The sequence below is a fragment of the Erythrolamprus reginae genome, chromosome 2 (assembly GCF_031021105.1).
Source record: "Erythrolamprus reginae isolate rEryReg1 chromosome 2, rEryReg1.hap1, whole genome shotgun sequence".
Classification (NCBI taxonomy): Eukaryota; Metazoa; Chordata; class Lepidosauria; order Squamata; family Dipsadidae; genus Erythrolamprus; species Erythrolamprus reginae.
This window is the reverse complement of record NC_091951.1, coordinates 144,865,705-144,881,383: the sequence shown is the minus strand read 5'-3', so window position 1 is coordinate 144,881,383 and position 15,679 is coordinate 144,865,705. Positions and strand designations below refer to the sequence as shown.

Genomic DNA, 15,679 nt, shown 5'->3' with positions numbered 1-15,679 from the left:
CTCCCATACACCTGGTGCAAGGCTGCCACCCATACACTGTGTCAGAGAGAGAAATCCAGGTGGGCGAGAGGGGAGAACCTCCTGCTCCTTTGACCGAAAGGCAGCTGCTGCTGCTGCTGCTGCCGCTGCCACCTGCTTCCTCTTCCTTTTCACGCTGAAGGGCTCCCCTCTTCTCTCGCTCGCTCGCTCGCTCTGTAGCTGCCACCTTTCCTTCACTGTGGTGACTCATCAGTTTGGCTAACGCTGAGTTGATTTGGCCAGGGCGACACGCTGGCTGCCCAGAGCGAAGGGAGCATTTCTTTTCTTTGGGTGCTGCCGGAGGTTTATTCCCTCTCCAAGCGCCCAGAGAAAGGAAAATGTTTTGTTCACTCTGGATTGCCAAAGCCTCCTTAAATGCCACCGAAAGGCTCCTCTGGCAGCCCAGAAATCCCAAAATGGCAGAAAACTGGCTGGGCCTTCAGGCGGCTCTCAAATTTCCTGGGAAATTGTTCCGGGCTTGGGTTCTTACGTAGAAAATGGTTCTTAAGAAGAGGCAAAAAAATCTTGAACACCCAGTTCTTATCTAGAAAAGTTCTTAAGTACAGGCCTCTAAAATAGAGGTACCACTGTGTTCTTGTAATAATTTTGATGATTAGAACCTAACGAGGCAGATCAGAACATACTTTTATTATATCTCTATTGGTTTATTACACTGACTTTTTGTAGCAAAATCAACATCAAAATTAAAAATATGAACATCACACACACACACACACACCATTTTATAAACGGAACTGGAAAAATAAAGGCATATGGGCATCAAATCTTTTTACTAACAAAATGCTCAAAAGCAGTTAGGAATGAAATATAAAGAAAGGCAATAAAATCTTTCCTTGGGATTACTAATAAAATAAAAAACTCTGTTGATAATCCAAACTCAGGTGCAGAAAAGGTCCTAAAATTATTATTATAATGATAATATATTTTATGCAACTGTAGCTGCCCGAATGCACCAAGCGGCCATTTGGTGGAACTTACGCAACACAGACTCGGCATTATGGTCATCAGGCTTAAGGCCTTCTGACACATCAGAAGGGAATACAATTGAGGACATCAGGCTGGCTATGGGAGTGTCCACTTCTTTTCCAAAACCATAGAATTTGTGTTTGGCTGAAAATGGACACATGGATGGTCCCTTGAACGCTTTATGGTGTCAATGAATATTTTGGAATATTTTGGTCTCTGTTTCTCGTTCAGGTTCGGGGAACAACCCAGCAGCTGGATCAATAAACATTGAAGGGTCAGATGACCTTGAAGGCACATCAAAGTTGACTGTAAGTTTGGCCTTGTGGAGAAGCATTTTAAACAGACCTGTGAATACCGGTTGGTCAGGAATAAGGCCTTTGTCTTTGGAGAATTCCTCATCCATAATACTGCCCTCACCTTGAAGGGAAACCTTGCTGAGACCGGACGTATGGTGAGAATAAGCCTCCTCTGATGGGACCAGATCTCCTGCAACAAGACAGAGTTGACAGGGCAAGGTGATCTCTGCTGAAGACTGACAGCAATGACCTGAGAGAAGACATTTGCAATCATATCTTGGACATCTGCTGGGAGGTGTTGCTAGCTATCTTTCCCAGGACCGAGGCCTGCTGCAGTGCGTTTAAATGTTAAAGGGGTCAGAAACCCACAGGGTCAGTGGGCCCTGGGCAAGGCTTATAAAGGCAGTTGGTAAGGAGGGGTCCCTCTATTCTATGATATGGGATACAATGGGACAGTCCAGCGATCAATCCCTTTCAGATGCAGCATCCACAGGTTGAAAGACCATGGCAATCAGAGGAGTCCTCTGGACTGGAGGAGGCAGCAAACCATTGAAAGATAGAGGATCCTACAAAGGTAGTTGAGGTAGCTACTGTGGTGCTGGTAAAAGGGACAACTCTGCTTGTTTTGGGGCCTTAGCGAATTGTTTTTCCAAGGCATGAAACCTTCTTTTTGCGACCTTTAAGGCTGCTGCAGATGCCTGCTCCTCAGTGCCTTTGAGGCTATTTCAGACCTGTCTTTGGAGAGGCCTAGTTTTTAGAGGTGGCCTCCTTGGAGCCAGTGGAAGTAGAGGCCTTCTGCCCTTTGTCCGACTTAGAACGCTAAATATCTAAGGGTTACAAGGGGTATTTCCCTGAGGCAGGGACTCCTATAAATGTGGCCAGGTGGGAAGGTATTTAGTCCAACCACTCGTGTTCAGAACAAGCACTGATCTGAGCCACCTATAGAGAATTAGAAGCGAAGCAGGAAAAAAGGCATTCTATCTGGTGGAAAGAATGCCAGCAAGATGGCGATTTGGAGGCTCATGGTCAGGACTTTCCAAAATGGCTACCAGCATAAAAGGAAGATGAACACATGGCAAATGGCCAAACAAAATGGCCACCGGCCTTCCCCAGACTCAGATGAAAGCTGCCTGGTAACAGGCACTTGTTGAATTCAAAATGGCCACCATCAGTCATGGAGGCAAAAGGCAAACCTCCCGGCCAAAATTATACCTTGTACCCTGCCGAGATGAAATGAAGACCAACCTGCATTTCAGCGGCACTTGGGACGATAACCCAGACATTGTGAATAAACCTCACTGACTGCATTCACTTTGCTCAGAGTATAGGCCCATGGGGTAGGGACTCCAGCTTCCCAGCTGTTTGGTGGTGGTGGTGGTTCTTATCAGCATACCAAGGAACCTGTACACCCACTGGCAGAAAGAAGTGACCTCTTTTCCAATAATGTAATTGACGAAAGGAAAATCCAAATAGGAGAAAATGTTCAGTCATTGCTCAAGTTGTTATTGAGAGAAATTAATCATGTCACTTCTTTGCTGACTGAGTTTGAAAACTGACACATCACAGCCAGTGGAGCAGAGAGGAAGTGCTTCAATCTAAAAATAGCTCAATCCCTTGGCAACCAACCAAAGTTTACCCCTTACTTGGTCTGTCCTTAGCAGTGCACAGGAGAATCAATATACTGATTTCTAGTCCCAACTTGAACATGAAAGCCAGCTAGTGACTTTGCGTTAGTCACTCTTTCTCCGCCTAACCCATCTCACAAGGCTGTTATTGTGCAGGAAATAAGAGCTGGAAGGAGTATTAGATACATTTGTAACCCTGAAAACAATAAAATGTCATATAAATAAAATTACATTACTGTGCTTGGTGACCCTCAAAGTCCAAATATGTTATTGGGTATGCTGAAAAATATTTTCAATATTATTAAGTGACAATATTAAAATGTTTGTAAGCAGGCAGAAAAATTTATAATTATGTTGTTTCTATTAATAATATTCATACTACTTCAGTTAGATTGTACCATAGGCAGTGAGTTCTATTCCTCCTAGCAATTCTGCTGGATTACACCTGCCCATAAGGGTGGTGTTGAGCTGAACACAGACCAAATCAATGTCAGGTTCAGGCAACAAGACAGACGATCGGGGTTTTTGTCGCAACGGATCTAAAGCCATCGTCCTCCCAAGGCTTTAAACTCAATGTAAATCATTCTAAACATGACTGTAAAAACTATGATTTCTGTAATAGAGTTGTCAAAGTCTGGAATGTCCTACCTGATTCAGTTGTCTCAGCTACAAATTTTCAGTTTCAGTCACAAATTGACTTCTATGGACCTTACTTCACACAAGTGATCAGTAGAGGGGGAGTGCATAAGTGCACCAACGTGTCTATCATCCCTGTCATTGTATTTTTATTCTCTTATTCTTGTCCTCATTTTTCTTTGTCAAATTCCAATAAATAAATTAATAAACAAATACATAGACAAATGAATGAATGAATGAATGAATGAATGAATGAATGAATGCAGACACGACCCACATGCTGCATTTGGTCATGCCAGATGGCATTCAATGATCCGAAAAGTGGACCCCACAGCTGCTGGAATACTAGAAAGGTGATGAATTATGGTTTAGTCAGTGGTTCTCAATCTTTCTAAAGCCGCGACCCCTTAATACAGTTCCTCATGTTGTGCTGACCCCTAACCATAAGTCTAGCGCCAATTCTCCCAATAGAGCTTTAAGCTGATTGGCAGGAAAGTCATGAGGGACATCACCACTCTATATGCCTGATTAATCGGATTGTAAAAATATGTTCCACGGGGCCAGAATAGAAGCTTTAGTTCCAACACCATGGAAATTTATATTTTTCCATGATCCTAGGCGACCTCTGTGAAATGATCATTTGACCCCAAAAGGGATCCCAATCCCCAGGTTGAGAACTACTGGTTTAGATTCAGTCATCACAAAGTCCATACAAAGTCCACAAAGTCCATAATCCCGAAGCCTCTACCACAGTAGATTAAGAGAATGAGGCTTTTTCCTTCTCATATCCATTTTGCCTTTCAGTAATCTATTCTGTAGAACAAATTAATCATGGGAATTCCCAGAAGGGGAAGAAGAGTAATTTATTCCTACATTTAAATATTGCAAATGTATAAAACGTAACTCTTCCACTAACCAGTCAGACATTAACTTTTTTCCTTCTTGCAATGAGAATTGCAAAATTAGATAAATACTATTCGATTAGTATGACCTATAAAGCCCTTCATGGCATCGGACCAGAGTATCTCCGGGACCGCCTTCTGCCGCACAAATCCCAGCGACCAGTTAGGTCCCACAGAGTGGGCCTTCTACGGGTCCCATCAACTAAACAATGTCGTTTGGCGGGGCCCAGGGGAAGAGCCTTCTCTGTGACGGCCCCGGCCCTCTGGAACCAGCTCCCCCCAGACATCAGAATTGCCCCCACCCTCCTCGCCTTTCGTAAGCTCCTTAAAACCCACCCCTGTCGTCAGGCATGGGGGAATTGAGATATTCGTTCCCCCTAGGCCTATACAATTTATGCATGGTATGTTTGTGTGTATGTTTGGTTTTTAATAAGGGTTTTTAGAAATTTTAAATATTAGATTTGTTATATGCTGTTGTTTATTATTGTTGTTAGCTGCCCCGAGTCTATGGAGAGGGGCGGCATACAAATCTAATAAATGAATGAATGAATGAATGAATGAATGAATGAATGAATGAATGAATGAATAAATAAATAAATAAATAAATAAATAAAATCGTTTCTGCCTTTGGGGCATGTCGGCTCTGACAAAGTATGATTAGAACACTGATAATTTAGGCTGATTGCTATCTTTGCTGAACATATTAGATGGCACATCTTTCTTTAAACAATCTATATTCTTTAGTAATTATCATCGAGATTAATTTCTGAAGATACATCTACTAAAAACGGATTGTTTAAATATGATTTCAGAGGGCTACAATTTTATACCCACATTTCAATCTGAAATCGTATATTCTAAATAGTCAATATCAAGTATTTTCTCTTTCAAATTCCAGATATCACCTAAAATATCCACATCATTTAACTTTATTTATAATACTTGCACAGGTGTCACTGTTGGAGGTAAATGATTTCAACCAAGTACTATCAAGAAAAGAAATTAGCTGAACATTAGCTATGAGAATCTGCCCTCAGAGACATAAAACCAAAGCACTTCAGCACCACCCCTATTATGAAATCTGAAAAATCCTGTGCAAGATTGCCTTCAGGCATCTGTAAGCATTCCTAGGAAAACTGCTTGCCTATTTATATCTATGTCCTATAGATATAAATGGATATAACTCAAAGAACTGAATGCAGTGCAGTAAAGCTCCATGTTGTTCTTTAAAAAAAGCATTGCTATTAAGTTACAATTAAAAAGATGAAAACTAATACAAACTAAAAAAAAAGAAAAAAAAGAAAACCGGAAGTGCAGAAAAAAAAATAAGAATATGGTAAAGAATAAAAATATAAAGTTATGAATTCTTCATCACAAGTATAAGCAATTTTAGTAAATTATTACTTCTCTTAAAATGCAACAAATAATCTCTTCTTCCCATATTTTATGGAAGCATTCTAAATAAATATATTGGGAGAGAATTGCTTTAAACATTTTGGAACTAAAAATGGTCAAAAGAAGGATGCCCTCCTTGCTTTCAAGCCACAAATTTTTAAAAAGGGGGGCAAACTTTATAAGAGCAAACAGCCAGTGACTCTGTCCAGCCTTTTTGACTAGCATTTTTCAAGGGAATTTTGATGATTCCAATTTTCACACTTGTATTATGAATCCTGACAATAAGAGATTGAAGACTGTGAATTTCAATGCATTCTTAAAAATATATTTCTTCAGGTGAAAACAGACAGAGAAAATCCAGGTGATTCTTGGCACTGCTGCTGCTTCTCAAAGGGAAACAGCTGCCGCTGCCACTATCTTCTTGTCCTGGCCAGAGGGATGGAATCCACTGGGACGTAGCAGCCCCACCCTTTGGGAGGGCGGGGCTGGAGCAGAGGGGCAGCTGCAGGAGGCCCGCTGCATCATTTGGGGGCTCAGTGCCAGGGCTGTCAGCGAAGGGGCTGTGAGAGGGGCGGGGCAGTCGTTCCCAAAATGCTCGGCGAAAGCACTCCCAGCGAAGCGGCTGCGAGAGCACTTTCTCCGAGCACTTCGGGAACGCCTGCCCTGCCTCTCCTGCAGCCCCTTTGCTGACAGCCCTGGACGAAAGCGCTCCCAGAGAAGGGGCTGCGAGAGGGGCCGGGTGGGCGTTCCTGAAGCGCTCGGCGAAAGTGCTCCCAGCAAAGCGGCTGTGAGAGCGCTTTCTCTGAGTGGTTCAGGAATGCCTGGCCCTCCATTTAAATAATTAATTAACTGGCACCGCCCCCTTAGCAGCCCCCATGAGCCAGTTTTAAAAATGAAGACAATGTAAAAATCAGAAATTTTATTAACTTCATAACAAAATATAAACTTTAACAGTCCCAGCACTCCGGCGACCTGGCCAAACACCATGCCGGGTGGGTATGGACTCTCCTTCCAGAGCACTGAGAAGACCGTTCAGGTATGTACAACGGTTCTTCTCCATTGACTCTGGAAGGAGAGTCCATCATGGGATATACCAAAGATCAAATCCCCTGGGATGGAAAAGGCTGGGCCGAGGTCGTTGGAGTGACACACACTCGCTGCAAGACACGCCTGCCAAATGAAGCCTCTGCCGAAGCCAATGAGTCCAGTCTATAATGGCGTATAAAAGTAGACGATGAGGCCCAAGTAGCGGCACGACAGATATCCTCTAAAGAAGCTTGCGTTGACCAAGCCGCCGAAGTAGCCGCACTTCTGGTGGAATGGGCCATGACCCCGGTGGGAGGAGATTGAGATCTCGATGTATAAGCCTCCGCAATGCAATCTTTAATCCAGCGGCTAAGGGATTGCGAAGAAACTCCAAGACCCATCGTGGCCTGAGCAAACGAAATAGTCTTTCAGTTTTTCGAAATGAAGCAGTTCTCCTGATATAGAGCTTCAAAGCCCTTCGGACATCAATCTTGTGCCAACGAAGTTCAGAAGGATGTTGACCATGTGTGCAGAAGTCCGGTAAAACCAGTTCTTGCCTTCTGTGAAAATCTGAATTCACCTTCGGGATAAACGAAGGGTCCAACCGCAGCACCACTCTGTCCGGATGGAACACACATAAGTCCGGCCTGACGGACAGCGCTGACAACTCAGAGACCCTGCGGGCAGATGTAATCGCCACCAAAAACAATGTCTTTATTGATAAGAGTCTATATGAAATCGACCTCATGGGCTCAAAGGGAGGTCCCGTGAGGGCACGTAACACTAGGGTGAGATCCCATGTCGGGAATCTCCTTACCGGAGGAGCGTGCTTGTTAATAGCTCCTTTGATGAAATCTCTCACCCATGGATGTTGAGCCAAAGATCGAAAGTCTGACACCCGGACTATAGTTGACAGGGCCGCCACCTGCCTTTTTAAGGTGTTGGGGGCTAAACCCCGCTCAATGCCAGATTGGAGAAATTCAAGGATTGCAATTAGCGAGGCTTGCTTTGGATCACAATGGCGGGCCGAACAAAATCTGCAGAAGGCTGCCCATGTTGCCTGGTATATCCGCACTGTCGATGGCCAACGAGCCGCCTGCATAGTCGCAATGACTGTGTCCGGTAGATGTTGCTGCGTTAGTCGCTCCCGCTCACACGCCAAGCGGCTAATTGGAACCATTGAGGTTCCGGGTGACAAATGGAGCCCTGAGTGAGGGAGACCAGGCGATCCGGGATCCTCCAAGGAGGGGACACTGAGAGAGCTACCAGGTCCGCGAACCACGGCCGGCGGGGCCAATATGGCGCCACTATGATGACTTCGGCCCTCTCCTGGATTATTTTGTCCAGCACCCGTTGTAGTAGACACGTTGGGGGGAATGCATACAAGAGACCCTTGGGCCATGGAGACAAGAGGGCGTTGACTTTCTCTGCCCTCGGCGTTGGAAACCGGGAATAAAACCTCACTAGCTGCGTGTTGGCCTGAGACGCAAACAGGTCCACCAGAGGAGTCCCGAAACGTTGACTTATCAGATGAAATACTCCGGGATCCAGTCTCCACTCTCCGGGGTCCAGGGTAGACCTGCTCTGCCAGTCTGCCTGAACGTTGCTGGTCCCGGCTATATGTTCCGCCGACAGTGAGGCTAGCCGGGGTTCCGCCCAGTTGAACAGGGCCGCTGACTCGACCATTAAACGAAGAGACTTCGTTCCCCCTTGATGATTCAAATGGGCCCTGGTAGCCACATTGTCGGTTAAGACCAACACATGTTTGCCCAGAACCCAAGGGAGGAAGGCCTGAAGAGCCAGAAAGACAGCCCTGAGCTCCAAATAGTTGATGTTGATTGGGCTCAGATCTTCCGGAGACCAAAGACCCTGGGCCATGTGTAGTCCCATGTGGGCCCCCCAACCGGACAGACTGGCATCCGTTGTGAAGATTAGGCGGTCCCGGTTGCAGAAGAGGGACCCGTTGCCCAAGGCAGGGGAAATCCACCAGCTCAAAGATACCTTGACTGAAGAAGGGAGTCGCACTAATCTTTGTGAGTGACTCAGTTTGGCCTTTTGCCATGGCAGAAGGAACCATTGAAGGACCCTGAGATGATGACGGGCCCAAGGCAGAATTCCGATAGTTGAAACAAGGGTGCCCAGGAGCTTGGACAGGAATGCGAGAGACACCCGTTGTTGGTGTCGAAGATGCAAGATCAACTGTCGGATGTTTGCCATCCTTTCCGGAGATAAAGTCACAGTCCCTGTGGAGGTGTCTATCACGGAACCCAGGTGTAACAGCCTGGCTGTTGGAAGAAGATGACTTTTTTCCTCGTTGATCGTGAACCCATGGGATTCCAACGTCTGTCTGGTGACTGCCAAATCTGCCAGCGCCCTCTGAGAGGATCTGGACAGGATAATGAGATCGTCCAGGTAGGCTAGAACCCGAATTCCCTGGGATCTGATATGTGCCGTCAATACGTCGAGCAGCTTTGTAAAAGTGCGAGGGGCCGAAGACAGGCCGAACGGCATTGCCCTGTACTGGTAGTGAGAGCCTTCCAGGGCGAACCGGAGAAATCTCCGATGAGACTGCAGGATTGGCACATGCAAGTAGGCCTCTTTCAAGTCTATAGATGTTAATAGATCCTGCTTTCGGATTGCAGCCAAGATGGTTTGGAGCGAATGCATTCGGAATCGCCGATATTTGATGTAAGTGTTGAGGTGCTTTAAATTGAGGATCATGCGTACCCCTCCCGATGTTTTTGGTACAAGGAAGACCCTTGAATAAAAGCCGGTACCTATTTCGTGCCTGGGCACTTCCTCTATCGCCCGTATCTCCAAGAGGTGGGATACCTCCTGCTGAAGCTGTGACCTCTTCAGGGGGTCCCGCTGAACTGGGCACTGAACATAACGGTATGGTGGGGGCTGGAGGAACTCCAAGCGCAAGCCCTGGGAGACAGTTGCTAACGCCCACCTGTCGGAAGACGTAGTCCGCCATGCGGCCTCGAAAAAACGAAGTTTTCCTCCCAGGGGCTGTTGAAAAGAGTCACTTAGAGCGCTTGAAGCCCCTCTGGTTGCCACGAAAGGGACGCCTCGACTGTTGATACCCTCTCTGGCGATCCTGGAAGGGCGCTCTATCTCCTCGGAACGAGTTGGAATTATACTGGGCCTGGGAATAGGGTCTGGTATTTTGACCCTCTGGAGCAGAAGAGTCCCACCGAAAGGACGGCCTGCGTTGGTAGGGAGTAAAGCGACGCTCCTGGCGCCTGTAGGCTCTGGGGAGGGACTTCCTCTTATCCTTGTCTTCCACAAGGACAGGATCCAACGCTTCCCCAAAAAGCTTTTCCCCTTGAAAGGGTGCCAAGGCCAGGTTCCATTTGGACTTTAGGTCTGCTGGCCAGCTTCGCAGCCAGAGCAGGCGCCTTGATGACAGTGTGGCCGCCATACTCCTGGCCGAAAATTTGGCCGCATGCAGAGTGACGTCCGCTGAAAACTCTGCTGCTGCCAACAGCTTCCCAAGATCCTGTCGCAAGCGACCCTCATCTGGTCCAAGTCTGGCCTGCATCTCTTGCAGCCATACGATAGATGCTCTCGTGAAAAAGGAAGCAGCCGCCGCTGCTCGAAATCCCCAGCTCGCCATCTGGTGGGTTTTGCGTATCAACACCTCTGCCTTTCTGTCCTCAGGCTTTAGGCTATCGCCTGTCTCAGATGGTACTAAGGACTTGGAGATCAGCTGCATGACAGGCTGATCTATAGGAGGGAACTCCAGTAATTTTTCTACCTCCTCATCAAACGTGTAGAATCTGCGCTCCACTGCAGAGGGGCCCTGAGTGGCAGCTGGATGTTGCCAGGGCCTTTTTACACTCTGTTGGATAATATCAGAGGATGGAATGTGCTCTGACTCAGGCTGGGGTTCTTTAAAAAGGACTGTAGCCGGTCTGGTCCAATCAGTGGTGTCTGTTGATTTTCCAGGACCTGGCAAGTCTACAGTCTGTTTGGCCTTATGAAGCAATACCCTGAAAGTTGAGGCTTTAAAAAGCCCGGCCGCCACAGGCTGCTCTGGTGGTGTCTCGTCATCAGACAGCTCATAGTCTTTTTCAGTTTCCTCTAAAGGGTTTGCTTCCTCAGCCCAAGACCCCAATCCTGAGGGGGGCGGTGCGCACCACAGATTTTTTGATTGCACCTGGCGAGGCTGCTGTGTAACTTGTTGCACCCCCGCCGCCATCCCCTGAGTGTAGGCATTATTAATTAAATCCTGAACCGAAGGGGACATCTGAGGCCAAGCATCTGGCTGAGGTCTAATCCCTGCAGAAGGCCAAATCTCAGGTGGACCCCGAAGCCCCGCTGCTGTTGGCGTGAAGGTGGCTGAGGGTCCCTGGCCGCTCCTTAGAGACTGACTTGCTGACCCTGGCCTAGGCTGGATAGGACCAGGAGAAGGGAGCACCTGAGGCATAGTTGGCATCTGTCTGTCTGGAGACCAATCGTGGTCTGACAGCACCTCTGCTGGTCTTATAGCAGGATTAAGAGTAGATGTGCCCCTGGCCAGGGGCAAATACTGCGCAGACAGAGGAGAAATGGTCAAGGGGGTGTGAAGGGCCGCCTCCAACCTCTTTTCCAAGGCCTGAATCCGCTTTTCAGCTTCCTTAAGCGAGGAAGAGGAGTGCTGGGCCTTGGCCTTATCTTTGGACCTAGCTTTGGCCTTGGGAACCGTGCTAGGAGAGGGCAGCTTCACTGGAAGTGATTGATCTTCCATTGTACTCACAGATTAGAAATCGCTGACAGCTTTCTTCACCAAAAATGAGCACAAAATGGCGATCCGACACCCCTGGGCCTTGCGCATGCGCAGAATAGCCCAGCTCCTGTTGTTCGCGCCCAGCAACGGAGCGGAGAGCAACGTTTTCCCGCCTTGGCAACAAAATGGCGGGCGCGAGAGCAACTGCTGAAGGAACTTGCACTTTTAGTGCTGCTGGCTCCTCGCGTCACCCTTATGGGGGGGCAACACCCCCAGGGACATCAGCCTCTTCACAGCCAGCCCCGCGCTTCTGACAGCTCCTTTTAACTTTTCGCTGAAACGACGATCCAGGAAGCGGCGGCGGCGGCGGCTTTTTTTTCGCTCCGCCGAACAGCTGAGAGGCGCTGGCGCCCAGCCAGCTTTCCAAAAACGCTGTTTCTGGGGAATCGGAGCTTCCCCCAAGCCTCCCAGTGGGGGGGGGCGGACCCCCCCACCTTCGGCTCGCAGCCGGGTCTGGCCTCGGAGGCCAGGGACCCCAGGCTGTGTCGCTCCTCGCTTGGGGTGGTACCCGCTGAGGGAAGGGCCCCCCGAGGAGAAAACGGTGGGGGAGTGCCCACGGAGGGCAGAGACCCCTTACAGGATCACTTGATCTGACCTGTAGAAACAGAAGAAAAAACATTAAAACGGTAAAAAAAAATTAAATAATTAACATAATTAATTAAGTAATTTAATCAAATTTAATCAATTTCAATCAAACCATATATGTTCAAATAACATGAGGTAACTCAGAAGAAAAACTCAAACGTCTCTACACTTAGACTGAGTTTTTAAAACTGGCTCATGGGAGCTGCTAAGGGGGCGGTGCCAGTTAATTAGTTATTTAAATTAACTCAGTCTCTACCAATAGGATTGGTTTACAACCCATGATGGACTCTCCTTCCAGAGTCAATGGAGAAAAAGAGATAATGGAAGCTTCGTATTTGTGTGTGTACAGCACCCATCTGAAATTGCTTTGTGCCATTTTCACATTCTGCAAGTATGCTGTAATCCAGGGATCTGTGCCATACAGTCTTCTTGTAAAATGGACTTAACAGCTTGCGGTTAATTCATAACAAATCCATTTCCAATAAAACATTTTCCCACAGAAGAGAATAAGTGATAGTTTGAAATACCATTAGAAAAGGTTGCAAAAATTCTAACCATCATATCACATATTGAATAATATGATATCAATTAAGTAGTAATAGGAAGTCAAATTTTTCCTTTCAATTCTCCATATTCCTTCTCTGTGGTGATCAAACTCTAGTAAATTGTTACATTTTACAAACTTATCTCATTAAATAACATATGAATACAAAGAACCAGAAAAAAAATCACTGATACTCAACAAAAGTTGTTAAGCAAAAAATCATTTCTTTTCCTTTTTTTAGATGCAAAATTTTATGTCAGAATCTTAGCAAATCTCAGCAAATGAAAGAAATATTTAAAATGTCTCAATTTTTGATCAAATTTGGAATATTAGTTTTGGAATCTCCATAAACTCTACAAAGATGGGTTTTTAAGTCTTCTGTGAACAAATACCAGTAAGTTGTTCAATTGATTTAAAACTCAATTATATCAATTAAGCAAACTCAACTTGCCATGACCAACTTGCCATTGCCAACGAAGTACGGGACAATTCAATGCAAGATAACTGTACTCTAGACCCATTCCTCTCTTAATATTATCAGTAAATATTATTATTATTAATAATAATATAAATAATAATAATAAAATCACAATGATGTTAATAAAACTAAGAAAGCGAATGGTCATCTTAAGAAATATTAATATCTAGCATACAGTTATCTCACACTGAATTGCCCCATGGTAAGTCGTCCCACGGTTACTTGCTGTGGCAAGTTTGCTTGTGGTGACTTGTCCATGGTGTGTTAGCCAATTCTACAGTTCTAGTATAGAATCACATGAAAAACTAATTGTCAGTTGAAAAAGAATAGATCTACACATGGGGCGTGCATAAGTGCACCAGCGTGCCTTCCGTTCCCCGTCCTAATGTTTTCCCTCTTACTATCATGTATATAAACATTGTTTTGTATACCACCAATACGTATTTGACAAAACAAGTACAGTACCGTAAATAAACAATATAGGAATCTCTCTAGACTGCTTGTCTTCCCTTGGGAACTGATAGATACAATTTCATGGAAATTAGACGAGGTCAATGATTCAAGGCTATCTCACTGCTTGATTCTTCCTCCCTGCCTGCTGGGTGTTCCCAAAACAAGACAACTAAAATGATTACAGCCAGAAAGCAGTCAGGTTGAATGTTTATTGGATCGTATCATAGCTACATCCATATTAACTAATTTTAGTGTTAAAGGATACATGTTGTAAAAATGTAATTAACATACTAAAAATAATTTGAGACCACAATTGTTAAACATCATGCAATTTACAAGTTAAAAAAAAAATTGTAACTCTGCAAGCAAATTATCCAAAGAAATGTCTCTATTGTTAGGAAATAAACCTATAAGCCATTAGTACTCCAAGTTATTTCATACAAAACATGACTTACTCTAAAACTGTGTTAGTGGCTGCCTGCGCATGGTAACGATACAGGAGGAGGCACTTATCAACTCGAAACACTTCTCCACCTTTTCGAAGATGTTCATAAAAGAAGAGCAGATCCTCTGGGGTCCCCTGCAAGAGACCATATTTTGTGCAAATGAAAATAACTTGATACAGTACACTATTATTTTTAACACCTATAGCAATATAAGTCTAATATAATATATTAGAACCTGTGAGTATGTTTATTGAATGGATCTTCAGAAATAATCTGTAGTAAAGGCAATGAGAAAACTTTACATTACTGGAAATATTTGTAACAAAAATGATTTCGGTTTGATTTTTGAGAGCAAAAATACCCCTCCCCAAATCATTAAAGAACATAATATAGTTGTGCACTATGAAATTGAGAGAAACTATGATAAACCTCTGCTTTGGAAAAAATACCATAAATGTCACCCAATCTTGACCAGAATAAACAAATTGAGTACTCTAAATGTTCATGATCATTTCAGAATGTGAGATAAAATGTCAGTAAGAGCCACGCATACCATCTTTCTTCATATCAGATATAGAATTTAATAATAATAATAATAATAATAATAATAATAATAATAATAATAAATTTATTAGATTTGTATGCCACCCCTCTCCAAAGACTTGGGGAGGCTCACAACAATAATAAAAACAATGGTTACAGTGGAACTAATCTAATATTAAAAGAGAAAAAAACATATAAAACCCCATCATTTAAAACCAAATAACACATACATACCAAACATAAAATATAAAAGCCTGGGGGAGGTGTCTCAGTTCCCCCATGCCTGGCGATATAGGTGGGTCTTGAGTAATTTACGAAATTTCAAAATCCTATTCTCAAATTCTATCCATTATTTCATATAAGTGAAAATTATCAAGAACTTCTGTTTGAATATAGCAACAATATAGAATCCAGAACATTATATCATGGTCTTTCGAGACTGAAGGATGCCAGTGCACAGCCATGTGACAGTGTAAAACAAATCATATAATCCTCAAATATTTTCAAGATATTGTTCATTTTTAAACCATTTCTGTTACCAAGCTGTTATGAGACCATGCTATATAAACAAATTTGGTTTATAGAAAAGACATAACATTGCACTCAAAATGAATCATAAAACTAACATATGTTAGGTGGCTAAAAAAATAGTGGGTAGCATATCAGAAGGTTCCAGAAGGAGAAGATAGAAATCACAGCATTCTGTTTTGTTGAATTCTCAGTTGTTCTAAATACTTTTTTATCCTAAAGTGTTTTGTAATAGTCCTGAGAATTTAGTTTCACAAATTACTAAAATTTCAAGACATGTTGTTAAGCTGTGTCAATTTACTGGTAGAAGTTTCTTTTAAATAATTCTGGTCATTTTTTACTTGTTTCTATATTGAGCTTCCATCTATCTATCCAAAACTAAAGTCCCATGCAGTAAAAAAAAACTGAAGAAAAAACTTGATCATTTGATGTAATTATCGTGTCTT

The 15,679-nt window shown here is 44.2% G+C and overlaps 1 protein-coding gene across 3 annotated transcripts in view; it reads right to left on the bottom strand.

Annotated features, from left to right (window-relative positions):
* The window catches only part of B3GNTL1 (UDP-GlcNAc:betaGal beta-1,3-N-acetylglucosaminyltransferase like 1), a 207,561-nt gene that overhangs the window by 53,522 nt on the left and 138,360 nt on the right, over window positions 1–15,679 (bottom strand). For all 3 annotated transcript variants that reach the window (XM_070739756.1, XM_070739757.1, XM_070739758.1), the window contains exon 8: window positions 14,172–14,296. In XM_070739756.1, coding sequence (XP_070595857.1) covers window positions 14,172–14,296 — 125 coding nt within the window. The remainder of the gene's footprint in view (window positions 1–14,171; window positions 14,297–15,679) is intronic.